The sequence below is a fragment of the Lineus longissimus genome, chromosome 16 (assembly GCF_910592395.1).
Source record: "Lineus longissimus chromosome 16, tnLinLong1.2, whole genome shotgun sequence".
Lineage (NCBI taxonomy): Eukaryota > Metazoa > Nemertea > Pilidiophora > Heteronemertea > Lineidae > Lineus > Lineus longissimus.
The window spans coordinates 11160568-11177172 of NC_088323.1; the positions used below are offsets into that span (position 1 = coordinate 11160568).

Genomic DNA, 16605 nt, shown 5'->3' on the forward strand with positions numbered 1-16605 from the left:
AAATGAAAATTCCCTCATGTGTTGATTGTATCCCACTTATCAATAAATGTCTATTTATATTACATGTTTCGCCTCGGATTTCGTTTTTTGTTGACATTATTCGCAAGAACCCAGCCGCGCGCCGAAGACAGCCGCCTAACTTTGGCATTCTGCCAATCTGGCCGATGACGTCACCAGAGGGGACTACCTCCGCCATTGTTTGTGCACAATGGATGCAATGTACAAGAGGAGTGATTGAAAATGCCGAATTACTGTGTTGTTGGGGGATGTAAAAGCATTCCGAACAGGGAATTACAAATTACAGTTTTTCGATTCCCAAGTAATCCAGCTGTTTGCCGTCAGTGAGTCCGGTTTGTCAAGCGGTCCAGAGTGGATTTCACCGAGCCAAGTCAGTTGAGTGTCGTGTGTTCGCTGCATTTCGCTGAAGACCTATGACACACCTATGACAAGTCCCCTAATTATAAATACCGTACCCATAAACATAAACCTTTCATTCAATCCACTTTCATCAAAATCTGTTGAAGATTCTGTGACTGCCAGAGCTTCAGATCTTTACTTCAAAACTCAAACACCAAGGTCAGGAAACGAGGACATGACAACGCATCTTCTACATAACATATGGCTCTTATTATTTCTTTTTAATTCTCACGGATACAAATGCAGATGCTACGCGTAAAATCTGGAAAGATACAATGAACAAACAGACATAAGATCACTTACTTTTGAATAGTATACCATATAGTGGCGCCATCTATCGTTTTGAGACAACAACGCAAATGCATGCAGGCTACTGCACAACCACATGGCCGCAAATGACAGCTCGGGACAACCGCACTAAAAACGACTTTTTACTTCGTTATGGGCAAGTTATGTCATATTAAGACAATCTGAGATAGGGAGGGAGTTCTTATACATCGTTTTATCCTTGTTTTAGGATATTTACCTCTTTGGTTTCCCTTAATTTTGCTTTTGTAAACATTTGAAATATGACATTTGTCTTGTTACGCAAAGAAACTCTTAACAGTCCTGAGCATGCGCAGATGACTTTCTATTTCCGTATCCGGAATAAAGGCGCGAAAATTGATAACAATTATTATAAACGAATTTAAACTGAACTTCATGCGCATTTACAGATTCTGAGTAGAAACTGGATGAATCGCTCGAAAGATCGTCGTATCCCATTCATAAATTAACACGATGACCTAGTTTTTTGCCGATCTCGGAGGAGGGCTTTTTGCCGATTAAAAGACGGTATTTTCGCTTTTGGGTGAATAATTTTGAAAAATTACGGCTACGATATGAATTGTTTCTATAATACCTTTCTCACTACGGCAAAAGTTAAGCTTCGACGGTCGTTGGATCTATTAGGACTTTAAGGTCGGTCGTGTTTGTTTGGGTGCGTTTTCAAATTTTCATTTGGTTGTAAGCATTTGTTTTCAAACGCTTTCAAAACAGCTGTATAAACGTTTTTTGGCTCACCGTAGGGGAGTCTATACAACACCGCTGCATCCGTCATCCGTTGTTGTCGTCTGTATCCTGTTTCAAAAACAGTGACACGTTTCTTACCTGCTTAAACTATGAACTTGAAACTTTGTACACAGGACCCCACAGCTCAGGTGACCTCTGACAATGAATTTCAGTCCGATCTGACTCTTGACTTGGCAACCAGGGAGCCAGAAGTGGAAACTTAAAAAGTGTGATATCTCTCTTATGAGTGACTCGTTGTCGATAAAATTTTAATTGAAAATTTTCCTAGCAAGGATACATCACATATCATCCAGGTTTTTAGCTACACTGGCTTTGCAGCTTATGGTTTGTACTGGAGCTGGCCGAAAGTAGTTCCAGCAAAATAGTTGCATTTTCATCTGAATTTCCTGTAGCTGGGCCAGGAAATGTGCCAGGATACCAATATGTTTAACTCTTGTTTCGATAGGATTGTAGCTATTCACAGCAGAAAGACTAAACGCCCCGTAATTGGCAGAAATTGTCGTCTGGTCAAAACTTGCAAAACGGCCCCAATCCTGCCTGTCTCTGTAATGTACTGAATGCGCTACACATAAGGTATTGCCCTAAGGCATTGGAGCTGAGGCTGATAATGTGATGGCCATTTTGCGAAAGATAGATTTTGGGCCCAAATAGACTTATCAAATATGGCTTCCCGTGGCGATCATGGCACATGCATTCCGGACTATAACTGCTGAATAAGACAACCAATGGCGTTCAATTCTCTGTGGCGTGATTGGGTAGGTTTGGGGAGGTGCCTTATCAATTTTGGGTCTGATCTCAAATCTGAAATGGCCACCTGGCTGCCCTTGTGGTGGTCTTCCATTACAGAAATACATTATACCACCAAGTCGTATCAATGCAGCTTCATAATGTATAATATGTACAAGCCACATTCTCAGGTAGAAATGCTTGACAACTGCACCATGCAACCATTGATAACTTGTCGATTTACCATACCTTGTTGTTATTTGTGGAGTGTGGAGTGACGGGCGTGTATTGCTACCGCTTTGCAGTACACTTGTTTTAAAAAACGTTCTGGTGCATGTTATGTATCAAATTAGGACATTGTGCTTTCTCAACTGAAGTCAGCCTTTCAGTAAGTGACTTTCGCCAGATGTCCTTGGTTATACATGTCCTTCTGTTTTCTTTCAGCGACGGGTAACCACATGAAGTCCAGTCTGTTGAACCAAGCATCAAGTGACTCCGAATTGACCAAATACAAGACAAATGTATTGTCCAATAGTTTATCGAATGTGGGCAATGATCTCATACGTCGGAATCAGGAGAGAGAATTTTCTGGCTCAACGAAAGGTTTTCTGTTCCCGCAGGTGGCATCATCTATGAAACATAATGTTTCGGAAAAAGTTGCCCAGGTAGGTAGCTGTAGCTGTTTTACATCAGCTCTTTTTCTCATCTCATCATACAGCGACCGTCTCTGTTGTGTGTCAACAATGGTAGCACATTTGCCCAACATTGAATCCAGAAAGTTGAAACTCTTGTGTTTTTTACATCATGACTTCTCATGTAGTACAAGTAGTTTGGAGTCGACCTACTTTCTGGAGTCAAGGTAGTAATCTTCAAACGCCTTATTTTGTCAATATCTCATAAACACCGATGGCCGGAATAATTTTTCCTGTGCGTGCTGCTAATGAAACTACATGAAGTAATATCTAGATTTTTGATTGGCTTCTTTTCAAGGAAAAACTCAAAAATATTGTTAAAGGTGTCATGTTTCATCATTACTTATTTATTTATCTATTGCAACCACCGCAAGGGAGAATTGTCATATAAATTTAGATCAACAGATTTGCACACGATACACTAAATAAAATGCACGTACTGAACAAAAATATTGACAATACACAATAAATCAGTACAAAAAAAATAGTGCATCATATATTGAAAGGCTCGTGACAGAAGTTTCACCATGGAGTGCTCAGCTGGGCCAGCCATGTTTTACCCGCTACTGAGGAGGAGTTGACGATCCCATTCTCTGCAGTAGTGGCAAGTGGCAGACACGAAGAGTTCCTTCACTCTGAAAGGACCAGTTTAGTTAGCGCAACGCCAATCGAAATTATAGAATCGAGCAGGATACCCCCCTAGTGATCCATTTAGATAGAAAAGCACAATTAAGGGATGGGAAGTATTAAAACGTAATTAATATGGTTACACTGATTTTGTCTGCACATTGGACTTCCGCATATCCGGACTCTTTATTTTTGATGTGCAGACACTGTTTAAGGTCTCGTTAGGGAGTTTTTCCCAAATGTACGCGATGATGACGTGCCCCATTAACAGGACGTAACATCTATTTTAAACTGTGTTTCCAAAGTATATGCATGAGGACAACCCATTTGTGTCGTATATCACTGGAAACGCCCGATTCCACTGATTCTGCAGGATGTTAAATCGGGCATTTTATTTCTTTAAGTAAATCATAAGCGTCGCATTTGCTCCTAGCTCTGTTCACCATCCCAAATGGCAATATTGCCAATTGGGCCGGACAATCACGAAAAACCCCAAATATTATACATTTCTTCCTGAATATTTCTTACAGAGACCATTCTCCCATGAAAGACAGTTGCTTACGCTACACAAAAATCAAAAAAAAATCGAGGGTCAACCATTGAACTTTTGAGATATGTTGAATTTTGCACAAATCAGCAAAAAACACACCAACTGGCACTGGACGGCATTGCAACACGGGGCCGACGCACATCCCAAGTTCAGTGTACACAAACGTCGGCAACAACAATATAAATGCGTAGTTTCTTGTTAGTCGCCTATTGAGTAGCGCTCAAGGTTTCAGAAACTCCAAAAAAACATGTCTTTGCCAAAACAACTGCTGAATCAACGCTGACATACTGTAAGGACCGAGAAATCAATGATTTTAGGAACTACGGTTAGGGGTTGGCCGCGCATGAATAACAAAAAAAACTCCCTAATGAGACCTAAATTTGATGCGTAGACACATATTATATAAGCATCTCTTGATGTTGACAAAGATTTAGGTGTACTTTTCAGTTGATGTTTATTACTGTCATAAAATTATTCTTTTCTCAAATAACCTTCACATATTTCACTATGTGTCCAAAATTTGGTATAAGGACCCCTGTTACGATATTTAGATGTCTCCAAAAAAATAGGTCAGTTTGAAATACTTCTCAATGTCTCTGAAGTCAAACTTCACTGACAATCAAAATTTCACTGACAGTGGCAAGCTTATAAATCATTAAGATTATGAGTGAGAGGATTATCACTATCCCGCGTGGAGCGCCACTGGACGGAGGTCAATTTTTGAAGCCGGTTAAAAATCCATTGATTTTAGTCTTTTTCTGCCTGGCCCTAACCGGGAGCAGCTGCCACCCAGCGGCCTTCGACCTCAACAAGATCAGAATGGCGGATAGAGAAATGAAAAACGATTTTCTCTGAATTTTCTCTCGAATTTCATCAAATTTTAGGCATGGGAGGAGAACCTTTTTGGCTCAACGGAAGTGATAAATGTCAACGTCTATGAGCAGCTAGTTAGATTATTCTAACATCAATCCGAAAAGTAAAAAAAAGGTGTTGTGTTTGGTGTATTCAATTTACACTGTGCGGAATTTCGTTGAGCAGTGCATTGAGATCTTTAAAATAGAAATAGGAAGAACATTTGATACCTATAATTTCGGCTTTGGTGGGTCATGGCGCATGGGCCCAACGCTCATAATGGCGGATTTAGGCCCTTGGGCTCCAGTTGACCTTGGCTATTTGCAAAAATGTATGTCTGTACAAAATTGCAGCTCTTCCTACCCTGTGTTTGTGTTCCTCATAGGCTGCATCATATATCTAGTCTACCAAGGGCCAAATCATTAGTGTGGGCACATGTTATTTTAATAGACAACAGAAACTATCATGACCTTGAAATGCACAGAGGCCTGAGTGCACTGGGCCTGTGCATTTGCTGTACATCTCAATGGCTACTGTACTGTTGCGGCTAGAGCCTAGGGTTATGGCAGTCTATATCGGAGGGTTAGGGAGGTGGTAGGGGGTAAGATTGGGGGTAGGGGCAAGGTTAGGCTGGATGGCCATTCTGGGTGCAGGAATGAGGGGTAGGGGTAGGGGTAGACCCACATGGGCGACGCCGCCAGGAGGCAGGATTGCCGAAGGGTGGGTCATTTTCCAAAGAAATCGAGGGCACAATCGGCATGATTTAGAAATATCTTTTTACCCAGGGTATTCATGGGCAAAATTAAGGGGGATCCCAGAGTAAGATAACTATTTTATGATCCCTTTTCTCTCCTGAAAAGATTGGTCTAGTTTAACAGGGGGTATGATTTCTCCGGTAGTTAAGTCCATTGTGTCAAGAATTTTAAAGGCATTCACACTTGTACCGTTACCACAACTGGATCATGATTTTTATTCATTTCAGAGTACTTACAAATCCAAATGGGAGTCATTCTCCCTTTGGAACTGCTGTCCACAGTTGGTTTTTCCCTGTTGTAGATTTCAACAGCTTTCAGTCTGAGTAAGTATAAAGAAATGAAACAATAGGCAGCATATGCTTGTTCTCTTTAGAGTTGGGATCAAATGGTCCTGTTTCAGAATTACTATTTCTATTAATCAGACATCCATGACATATATATTTTTGATGGCATTTTGATTTTGTTTTCTCAAAACACCCACTTTCAGTTCAAGGAACACTTTTCTAAATTGGTTTTAATTTTAGTAGAGGTCTGCAATTGAAAAGAGTTTATGTTGTGTCAATATCTGTGCATGCCGTATTAACAATCTTTGGTGTTTATTTCAGTGGCAACAGCTTCCATGATGGAGTCCGAGTGTCTGGAATTGCTCCAGAGGGTTGCCCACTACAGAGGAGGAAGAATGAATAGAATTAAGATTGACCCATCAGTTTGGTTTAGATTACCAGGTAAATATCACAAATCAGGCCGGAGAAATCGGGCATGATATTATGAATCTTATTCAATCTTAGGTTTTTGACTCAGTTGCCTACAGGTGTTCGAAGATATTATGTGATTGCCTACCCAGAAACATCATGTATGTATTGTGGATAAACACTTGACAGTCTGTACTCAGATGTCCACAAAAGACAACTGGTATTTTCTGACACTTTGATAGCCACTGCACACTGCTTTGAAGAAATGAGATGATCAGAGCTCACTTCTAATACACACACTGAAGACGGCAAGTTAATGTTGCACTTCCACCACCACCCAGCTTTGCAATTTTGTGAGATGCCCTGGCACCTCCTGTAGTGTAGCTTATAATGTCCATTATTTCTTTATTGCTATCATCCTGTTTCAGTGAATAAAGATGATGCGCAAGGTTACTTCAATTTGATTCAGCACCCAATGGATTTTTCAACCATCCAAGGGAAAATAAAGGTGGGTAGCATTTGGATAATACTGTGGTAGCTCAAACAATGTTTGGGAAATTCAACCCATGAAGAAGTGAATGCTAAGACCCCCCCCCAGAGACACCAAATTGTAGACTGGTCGAAAATGCTAGTCAAATCATTGTTCACTGGTCCCAATTGGTGTGGTTGATTCCTCTAGGCCTCATAAGGGTGGCTGTGGTTGACTGGCATCTGCCTCTCACGATGTTCTGCTGCTGAATGACGTCACAGCTTCAATCTGGTTGCTCCATGATGTAATGATGTTGTGTCCTCTGGCATTCTCTGTTGGCCTCGAACAGTAGTGTTTTTAAGCTGGGTGGGCTGCATCATATTGGAAACTCACAACTTCTCACTTGCAGATCACTAAATCCTATCACTTCCATTTCAGAGTGGTCAGTATAAAGACATTGAGGACTTTCATACAGACATGCTCCTCGTCAGAGATAATTGTGTGAAGTACAACAGAGATCCAGCAAGTCAGATTCGGGTTGACTGTGACACTGTCTTTGGCTTCTACACTGTGGAGTATGATAAACTGAGGAGCAGGAAACCAGCAAAGGTATTATAGAAATGATGTACATGTACTGTTTCCCCCAAGAAATATTCTTCTCCTGTCCAAGGCTAATTATACCAGACCTGTGTAGCTGATGTCGCACAAACTGCTTTCAATGCCCTCTGAAGTCACTTCTTAAAATCACAGTCTGACCATTCTTTCTTTTATTTAGCCTCTTATAGCAAGAGTACCAGTACGCTGAATATTCCCCTGTCATCATTAATTTAGCTTGATTTGATTGTACCTGTAATATCTTCAATTTTAAAGGGATAAAGTGATCACTGCATTTTTAGTTCACATGTGGTCACAGATGTCAAAGTCATATGACACAGCAACTTGGGCTGTCTAAAGTGATTCATTTCATTACATTGTTCATTTCATCCACCGGCTGAACACAATTTATTACCGTATCCTGACCTTTCATCACTTTCGGTTCCAGATAAAAGCTACCGGAACTGGCTGGGATATCGGAATGTATAGGTGTGCACAGAAAGAGGCAAAACTTGACATGGCCCATGCCAGTGCCATGAAAGTGGTGCAAAGCCAGTTTGAGAAGCTGGATGATGACATCAGGGAAAAGGAATAGTGTATTCGTGATTTGACTGCTGAGGTATGTTATCTTAACAGTAATTCTACAACAAAAGACAGCAGTACTCTACGGGTATCTCAGTCTGAGATATATTATGTTACACTGAAATTTGTTACCTTGTCACATATAATTTTGTTGCAAAGCCAGCCTTGAGGAGCAGTGTAGGCCTATACAATCTTTCTGATACGTACAGGCAACCATTACCAGTTTTGAGCCTCAATCAAGAACTGGTATCCTGAACAAACGTTTATATTGCCCTCTTAGCAACATTTTTCATCCCTTGGGACCCCCAATGGGTTGTTGCGGAAAAATGGAAACAACCGGTAATCAGCATCGAATACATTAGGCCTTCAGTTCTTTGGCACTCAGTTCTTGAAAGATGCATTTATCTGTATGTGCTAATTTTGTTTGGTTTCACTTTAAGATCGAATGGAAGGAAAGACTGAGAGCTGAATTTGTACCCCCGGTTAAACTAGACCAATATGTTCAGGTAGAGATGAAATCGAAACTACGGTGTGTGACGAACCTGACCCGTGTTCTGCCAAACGACTCTGCGAGATGCTACCTGAGCAAAACAACCATGACTAAACGAGTTGACGAAACATACAAGGCATTGGAACCAATTCATGGAGCTGATTCCAAAAGTGTGCAGGATAGACTGTGGCTGACGTTGGTTAAAAAAGCAGGGAAGGGAGCCATTCAAAAGTACTATTCAAATTTATCGAGACCCAAGGAAGTCAGAGTAACAAAGCATAAGGAATGGGTAACGGAAGCAAATGTGTTCCGGTGTGTCAAATACATGTATCGTAATGGTTCAATATCCAGTCGAAAATACACTTCATTGCGGCAGGCAGATCTCAGTTTCGAATGTAGTGGTGATGAGCTGATGACATATCAGGAACTTTGTTCATATGTTGAAAAGTATTTGTAAAGAGCTTCAGGTTCATGAAGTTGCAGGTGTTTCCTTCGAAGACACCCTCCTGAAGATAGCATCAGTCTATTTAGAGATAGATGAGAAGTTACAGGTCAATAGGCAATCTTTGAATTGGCTGAAGAAGGAAAGAGTCTATTTTTCGATATCTGTTGGGGCAGATGGTGCTCCTGCCTCGAAGTTGAAAACGCACAAGTCTGTTCTATTGTCTTTTCTGAATTTGCCTGAGAAGGTTAATAGCTGCATGTACCAGTTTTTGTTGTTCGGGGCTGATATTCCTGAGGACCATGCTTCTATTCTCAACTATGTTGCCGAAATAGCTTCAAACATGGAGTCCATTGAGAAGAAAGAGTTCATGATTGGATCCACTGTGGTCAGGTTTACTATTGAACTTGTTCCGGGTGACTGCAAGTGGATAGCCACTGCTTGTGGCGAGCTCAGCAATGCAGCTACCTATCCATCCAGTTATGGCAATGTGCGAAAAGATGACCTGTCAAAGCTTGACGGAAGTTTAGGTGGCAGTGAATCCACCTGGAAACCTTGGTCATATCTTGATCGACTAGCCGTGGTAAAAAAAGTGGCCTTGAAAAAACAGGAGGCCAGCAGGGGTGATGTAGTGACTAGATACATTGCATCCTTGCATTCTAGGCAAGAACATGTACCTACACTTGGCATTTACTCGGAGCACTGTTATATCGATTCTCTTCATCTTAAAAATAACATCTGTGCTCAGCTTCACCAGGCTATTTTGACTGAAGCCCTAATACTAACTGATGATAAGGTCATCAGGGGTGGCATTGATTTTAAGAATAATGCTTTCATAGAATCTCCCTTTGGCAGATACCTGGTTTGTCTTCGGGATGAAGTTCACGCTGGTCGTATTTTCATACAGGTCAGAAGGTGGTTTACAGAGAATTGTGCCGCTCTGTCAAAAGGTTCCTGTGGCACAAGGCTTCTTGGTGTAAGGTTTACAGGAGAAGACTCCTTCAAATTTTGCCAGGGTTACCCCTGCTTGATCAAGGCTGTGGGACAAAATGGGACTCCTGATAGACAATGCAGACTCCTGGTATTTCACTTTGCCTACACGGTTGTGCGCGAAGCTATTGGTCTTGCTTCAAAGATCAAATTCAGTCAGTTTGAACTGCAACGATTGCAGACTGTTTGTCGACAGTACCATGCATGTCACGTTCTTTTGATGACTGGAGCAAACTTGACAACTTGGCATCTTGGATATGTTGTTCGATTTCATGCGGAGGTTCTTTATTACCGCTTAGGAGTTGGTCTAGGTACCAATAATATGCAAGGACGGGAGGCCAAGAACAAACAATTGAAGGAGTATGCGAGATTCAGTACCCCCCAGAACAAGTGGGGTATGATATTCCGGCATGAATATTTTGATCTGTATTGGCTCAAAGAGCATGATATGGATGTTGTTGTGAAAGATTTGGTGAAGAGTAGGTCCAGAGATAGATATCACATCAATCCAAATGTGAAAGCTGACATGTGTAAGTGTGGTTTAGCCACTGAGGGTGCATGTCTATTCTGCAATCATCCCACAATGAAGCTGATTGAAGAAACCTGTGAGAAAAGACGAATCTCACCAGAAATGAGGAAGGCACAGCGTGATGTTGTCTGGTAGAAAGGCCTTTGCATTCCTGTTAACCGTTAACACAAAAAGTGCTATATCTCCTTAATGCATGGATCAGTGCCAAATTTTTATCATAGGTACATCTAATAAAGCCACATAACATAGCATACAGGTTTTTGATTTGACCTATTTTTCAAGGTCGCAGAAGTCAAATCGTGTAAATTGGCCGATATTGGCACATTTTGCAAATAATGAAGCTTTTGACTTAAAACTTGGTACAATTGTACCTCCTAAAGATTCATGCACTTGATTGGGAACAACATTTACATAGTGTTGGCTGTCGTCATGTCACGATGCATTGTAACTCTGACGGTTTTACATTAGTGTAACTACATGTAATGGCAAAAAGCTGTGAGCAGTTAAAGGTGGATTGGAATATCCTGTAATGGCCAAATTTCTATGGAATGTGCATTGATAGCCCTGCATCAGGTTTTAATGGCACTGCCTTGGTCAATAGCCACTGGTGTATAATACAGGAAAATGATATTTGTTGTATTGTTGTACAAGGATTCATATTTGCCAGATTTACATAGATTATCAAAAGGAAATGAGTTCAGTTGTAAATTGGTTGATTGAAAAACGTGTCCCAAATGTCAAGTTTTGAATGCTCAATTTTATTGTCCACAACTTCTTAATGTGTTGAGGGTTAAAAAAACAAGATCCCAGACATTAAAAAAATTCTAATAATAAAGTCATTATTTAGTTATTTCAATTTTCAATTTTAAACTATTTGAATTTCCCACCACACACAACTTTAGATTAGTTCCACATGTGGCCGCTAGGGATTTTTTGATGACGTAGATCAGGTCAGTCAGAACAAAGCAAGATGGCATACAGTTCAGAGAGTGAGAGCAGTGAATTGGAGGATGTTTTGGTCGATACAGAAGGATATTTAAACGTTTAGCCGTACATGTTCGAGCCATTAATATCACTAGATCATAATGAGAGTGATCATTCGGACGAAAGTGATTAGAATTTGTGGTTAATCAATTTGCATGGCAGACATGCCGATATAGCAAAGAAGACATTGATAGACGGTTGCAGATGCATAACATGTATGATTTTTGAACAGACTAATGTTGCACAATATTGTTTCGCCTCGTCTGTGTTGTATCGCCAGTTATGTCATGACGCTGAACTACTATTGAAATGTGACGGTATTATGCACAATCATCTTGACGTGACGATATAATGCCGTGCAACGTTAGATAGGCCTAGATGTCAGATGACAATAATCTGTCATTGACAGTGGCTGTCACTGACAATGACCTGTGTCGCTGTCACCTTGCTATGGCTGGAACGCAAAAAGACACTATGCAGTATCACAGGCCCCAATAGGGCCTACACATTATGTATAACAACCGACCTCAGCAGCCTCGGGCATTAAATGCAATTGACATGGTTGGAAAAGCTGTTTTTAACAAGTGGCATTTAATATTCAGTTGGATGCATATATCCGGCTTCATGTGATAATCCGTATCGATAAAGTGATCACTGCAAAGTTTGGCCGAAGGCCCAGGCTTCCAACACTCCAAACGTTTGCACTTCCGAATCCACAGCTTCCTCCTCTCTCGTTCAACTGGCTTTGGAAATTCATGAAAATGGGTCCCATCCGTCATTCGATTGTTCTTTGTGCTATCCTTGACACAATTCGGAGCCACACAATACACCATAGTGAATGAAACACATTACTTCCAGGTGTGCATAATTAATTAAGGCCCTCCTGCTTTTATGATTGGATGACATGTACAGATAACCTGATCTACATCACAACTTTTGCTGAACCCGCCGCCTGGCTCTAACAAGCCTGTTGCTAGCCTGATTAGGTAATCAAGTTGTCAAACACATAATTGGCTATATCTTCAAAATGGATGGAGCTAATTAGTCTCCGCCATCGGCTGAGACTTTTGTATTAGGGTATTATTCTCTTCAAGTTATTCTCCTCAAGAAATTATTCCAGCAAACTCTCGTCTCCAGGTGAAAGCTTCATATGTACATGAACACGGCAATGCATTGCAAAACATCGATAAAACGAGGGTGTCCATGAACTAAGAAGTCAATCTGGGTTACAGCCGCGAAAGTGCTATGGGCATGCATAGCGCAATACATGTAAATTTTTAACCAATAAACCTCGCCGATGACTGGTGCCCCGCGTTATGTGTATTACATATTTGCTGCACATATGGAGGAACATAATGGATAAAGACCAGGGACTAGTCTACACCATCGAAGCATTTTCTATAATACCGGTATAAAATATAATATAATATTTGGAGTTTATGGGCTATGAAATAAGAAAAAACGGCAGTGAATTAAAGCGGCTGAGTTTCAAGAATGTGTTCTTCCCTTCTGGACACTTTATGTTGCCTTGATCAGTCGTATTTCGCACATAAACCATCGCTCCGCTGAAGTGAAAGTGCGATGTTTTTGTTTTGTTTTGTTTTGTTTTGCATGGCTGTGTGCATTCACGGCTGATCAAACCTCGCCATACCGGCACGATGACTGGTGCCCCGCGTTATGTGTATTACATATTGGCTGCACATATGGAGGAACATAATGGATAAAGACCAGGGACTAGTCTACACCATCGAAGCATTTTTCTATAATACCGGTATGAAATATAATATAATATTTGGAGTTTATGGGCTATGAAATAAGAAAAAACGGCAGTGAATTAAAGCGGCTGAGTTTCAAGAATGTGTTCTTCCCTTCTGGACACTTTATGTTGCCTTGATCAGTCGTATTTCGCACATAAACCATCGCTCCGCTGAAGTGAAAGTGCGATGTTTTTGTTTTGTTTTTGTCAACATGCATGGCTGTGTGCATTCACGGCTGATCATCCATGCACTGGATTTTGGTCGGAGAGCATTTTTAGTTCCTGGACGTATAGTTAGTCCACGTTATTCGGTGAAAATGTGCTGTAGGCCTACCGACGTGGATCTATAGCACTTTCCACAGTATGTGGCGAATTTAAGTCGGCCTGTGGCTCATATCTTTATTTACCTCTTGCAGTAACCATGTCATCGCCGCCATCGTCATCATCATCATCAGCTTCACCCTTGAAGATAACGTACTCCACAACCACAAATTACACCACCCCTTCAAAGTAAACTTCATCACCAACTTCAATGACATCATCCCCATCACCCTTGAAGAGATCGTCCACAAGCTCAAATCACACTACCCCTTCGAAGAAAACATCGTCGTCGTCATCGTCACCAGCCACGCCAAGCAAACAGGATGTTGTCGTTGGAACGCAGCATAACAACAAACGGGCCATTTCAACCAAATGGCAATAAAAACAATAAAAGTCACCCAAACATTTTCGGGATGAGTATAGGCCTACTGCAAACCTAATCGCAATCATAACTATTGTCAATGATATATATTGCTTGAAATACACCAGCAATCAATAAACCAAATTAATATTATTCATTTATATTTATTCATTCATTCCTTCCATTCATACGAAGCGCACATTCAACTGCGGCTTCACATCCCTTCCTCAAGGGCTCATCTCAAAATGTCCTTATGAAAAAGACGACATAATTCGGTCTCCCCCTTCACCCCTCCCCGCTCTTGCAACAAAACTAAACAAATGTCCCATAATTCTTCAGAACATAAATTTATATCACTCTCAACCCCCTCCCTACCACTAAGACCACATTATTTCGTCTTTTTCCCCTCCAATCAACCGAATCGATCGTCTTATCCCAACATCCACTCTCACCCAGACAATTTCTCAATCCCCCTTCCATTCACAATGCGAACAATACCCCTACAATGAGGCGGAGACTCCAGAGTCTGCTAAGACTCAACTGACAATTCTAGTTGCATTTGGTTTTCTGTATTGTATAAAGTGTTAGGTACACTTTTGAAATCGTCTTACAGCAGAAAATGGCAAAAAACCTTGAGTTATGGCCTTTAAAATTTGGTGTTGTTTTGAATAGTCTTTCTTGTACATGTACATGCCTGACACTAGTGAGATGTGGCAATGAACACCAGGAGAGGTTTCAACTTCACAGATGTCAAGACTGCCATGTTCAAGGGACATTTCTTTCCAGATGACATCAGCACAATCCATATGATCACCCTGCATCCATGTCAGCATTGCTGGAACTTTGGAAATGCCTCCTATAATTTGCATTTCTAGGACATTTGCCCCCTGAACATCTGCCCACTGGATGTTTGCCCCCTGACACCCCAAAGGATATCACTGTGTCTGATATAGATCCTTCAGGGCGGGGGGGGGGGGCAAATGAACTAGGGGGAGATGCATTTCCCCGCCTCCTCCAGATACAGTAGCAGATTCTTATCTTGAATCTGATTCTTCCGCAGTCTGTTGATTTTCGGACATTTGCTCCCCTGATGAAAACTGACTGATATTGGTTTATCTGAAGTCCTTCAAGGGGGGAGATGTCCCAGGGGGTCAACTAATGTCCAGGAGGGGGGGCAGATGTCCAGGGAGAATGTCCAGGAGGGGGGAGGGGGAGGATGTCCTGATACCCAGTTTGTTAATTTGGTCAATCCTTGCTTTTCTGGTAGCATCCAGGAAATTGGAGGAACAAGACACTTGCTGGAGATCCATTCATTCAAAGAAAGGAAATAGCAACAAAAACGTTTTTACTGGGCAATACCATATTTATTCAACACCTCATATCCAGATGTGAGGGAGAGTCTCTTGGTGTTGCTATGGTACTTCAGGGTGAAGGGGTGGCTCTCATTCACGAGGATGCTCAACTTATTTCCCTGAAATGAAAAGGAACAATCAATCAGTATCATGAGATTGAAGTCAAATGCACTTACATCATGATATTAGAGTGTCTCACATTACATTTAAGTTCATACTCTATCAATTAAAGCCTGCTAGCAGGATCTTTACTACACCAATTGGCCATCATGGGAATGTAGGGAGTTATTCGTGCATTCCAACCCTTGTCACCTTTATTCACACATCGGGATAAATTTTAGTCCGGAGGAGCCTGGGATGCAATTTACCTGTCGGTCTGTCTTCCTCAGCAGGCTATTCCTTTCTAAACCCTCTACCCTGCCCCAGAAGTTAAAAAGGATCACCACCTTCTCTGCGCTGGTGATGGTGTGTCGAGGTGGTTCTTGTCTCTCTAACTGTGGTCCGGAATGAGTTTGTCGTCATCAGGCCCCGGATCTGGTCGAAGACGCAACTTGGTACATCTCTGTAATGAAACAAGAATTGCAATACATACAGCTAACATTCTAAGTGGTGGTGTCCAGGGAAACAGCTACCATATTGGTTCGGGGCGGACAAAGACACCATTTTTCCTGTTGCCTGCCCCCCCCCCCCAAAAAAACGTTTTTCTCTATTTCCGTTGAGAATAAAGAACTCATGAAGCTCATGAACCTACTGAGCAATTCGCAGACTCTTCCGTGGACCATCGGACCTCATCATGCGGAGGATCTGCTTGTGAATGAGCCTGATCTCATCCACAACCATAGGATAACTCTGGAATGACAAAAACATATGGAAAATATGGAAAGAAAAAAAAAATATGCGCGGCAATTTCTTCACAGGGAGGGGGTTAACAATTTGGGCAATAACTTTCTATAGTAACATTTCTTTCTAATCCAAGTAGGCCGCACAGAGGGCCTGCACCATCTAAAGGTCAAGGGTACAATCTCAGTTATTTCGTTCGCACCTCCACCCCCTGGACGTTAGGCCCCCTGTGAGTACTAAACCCGCAGTTATATCAAACCAATTTTTGCGCACTCTGGCGGGCTGCTTCCCGCTTCCCGCTTCCCGCCACGTCAATTATGTCAATCAATCAAATTTCAGGCGGTATAGGTGGTGATGTCATTATTGCAATTTGGTACCATGCCAGGACACGGCTAATCAAAGTTAGTAACTGTTTATACAGCTGATTAGAAAGCAATGCGTAAGTGGCTTATGACAACATGTTATTTTCAATTTTTGATTGATTAGACTTTGCTCTTTCATAAACACAATGTA

General features: G+C 41.4%; 2 protein-coding genes across 8 annotated transcripts in view; both read left to right on the forward strand.

The window, feature by feature from the left end:
- LOC135500896 (potassium voltage-gated channel subfamily H member 6-like) overlaps nucleotides 1–16605 on the forward strand; it is a 600170-nt gene that overhangs the window by 266717 nt on the left and 316848 nt on the right. For all 7 annotated transcript variants that reach the window (XM_064792608.1, XM_064792609.1, XM_064792610.1 and 4 more), the window contains one exon: nucleotides 2659–2879. In XM_064792608.1, the coding sequence (XP_064648678.1) occupies nucleotides 2659–2879 (221 nt within the window). The remainder of the gene's footprint in view (nucleotides 1–2658; nucleotides 2880–16605) is intronic.
- Nucleotides 6302–11305, forward strand: LOC135500897 (bromodomain-containing protein 7-like). The gene is made up of 5 exons (XM_064792615.1): nucleotides 6302–6415; nucleotides 6811–6890; nucleotides 7290–7460; nucleotides 7894–8064; nucleotides 8468–11305. Exons 1-4 carry the CDS (start codon nucleotides 6310–6312, stop codon nucleotides 8038–8040), a joined length of 504 nt encoding a protein of 167 aa, XP_064648685.1. The 5' UTR covers nucleotides 6302–6309; the 3' UTR covers nucleotides 8041–8064; nucleotides 8468–11305.

Excerpts from the sequence above, each read along its gene's own strand:
- LOC135500897 (XM_064792615.1), top strand. The coding sequence starts at position 6,310 with ATGATGGAGTCCGAGTGTCTGGAATTGCTCCAGAGGGTTGCCCACTAC. Across the intron at positions 6,416-6,810 it reads AGTTTGGTTTAGATTACCAG|TGAATAAAGATGATGCGCAA; the intron begins GTAAATATCACA and ends ATCCTGTTTCAG. Across the intron at positions 7,461-7,893 it reads GGAGCAGGAAACCAGCAAAG|ATAAAAGCTACCGGAACTGG; the intron begins GTATTATAGAAA and ends TTTCGGTTCCAG.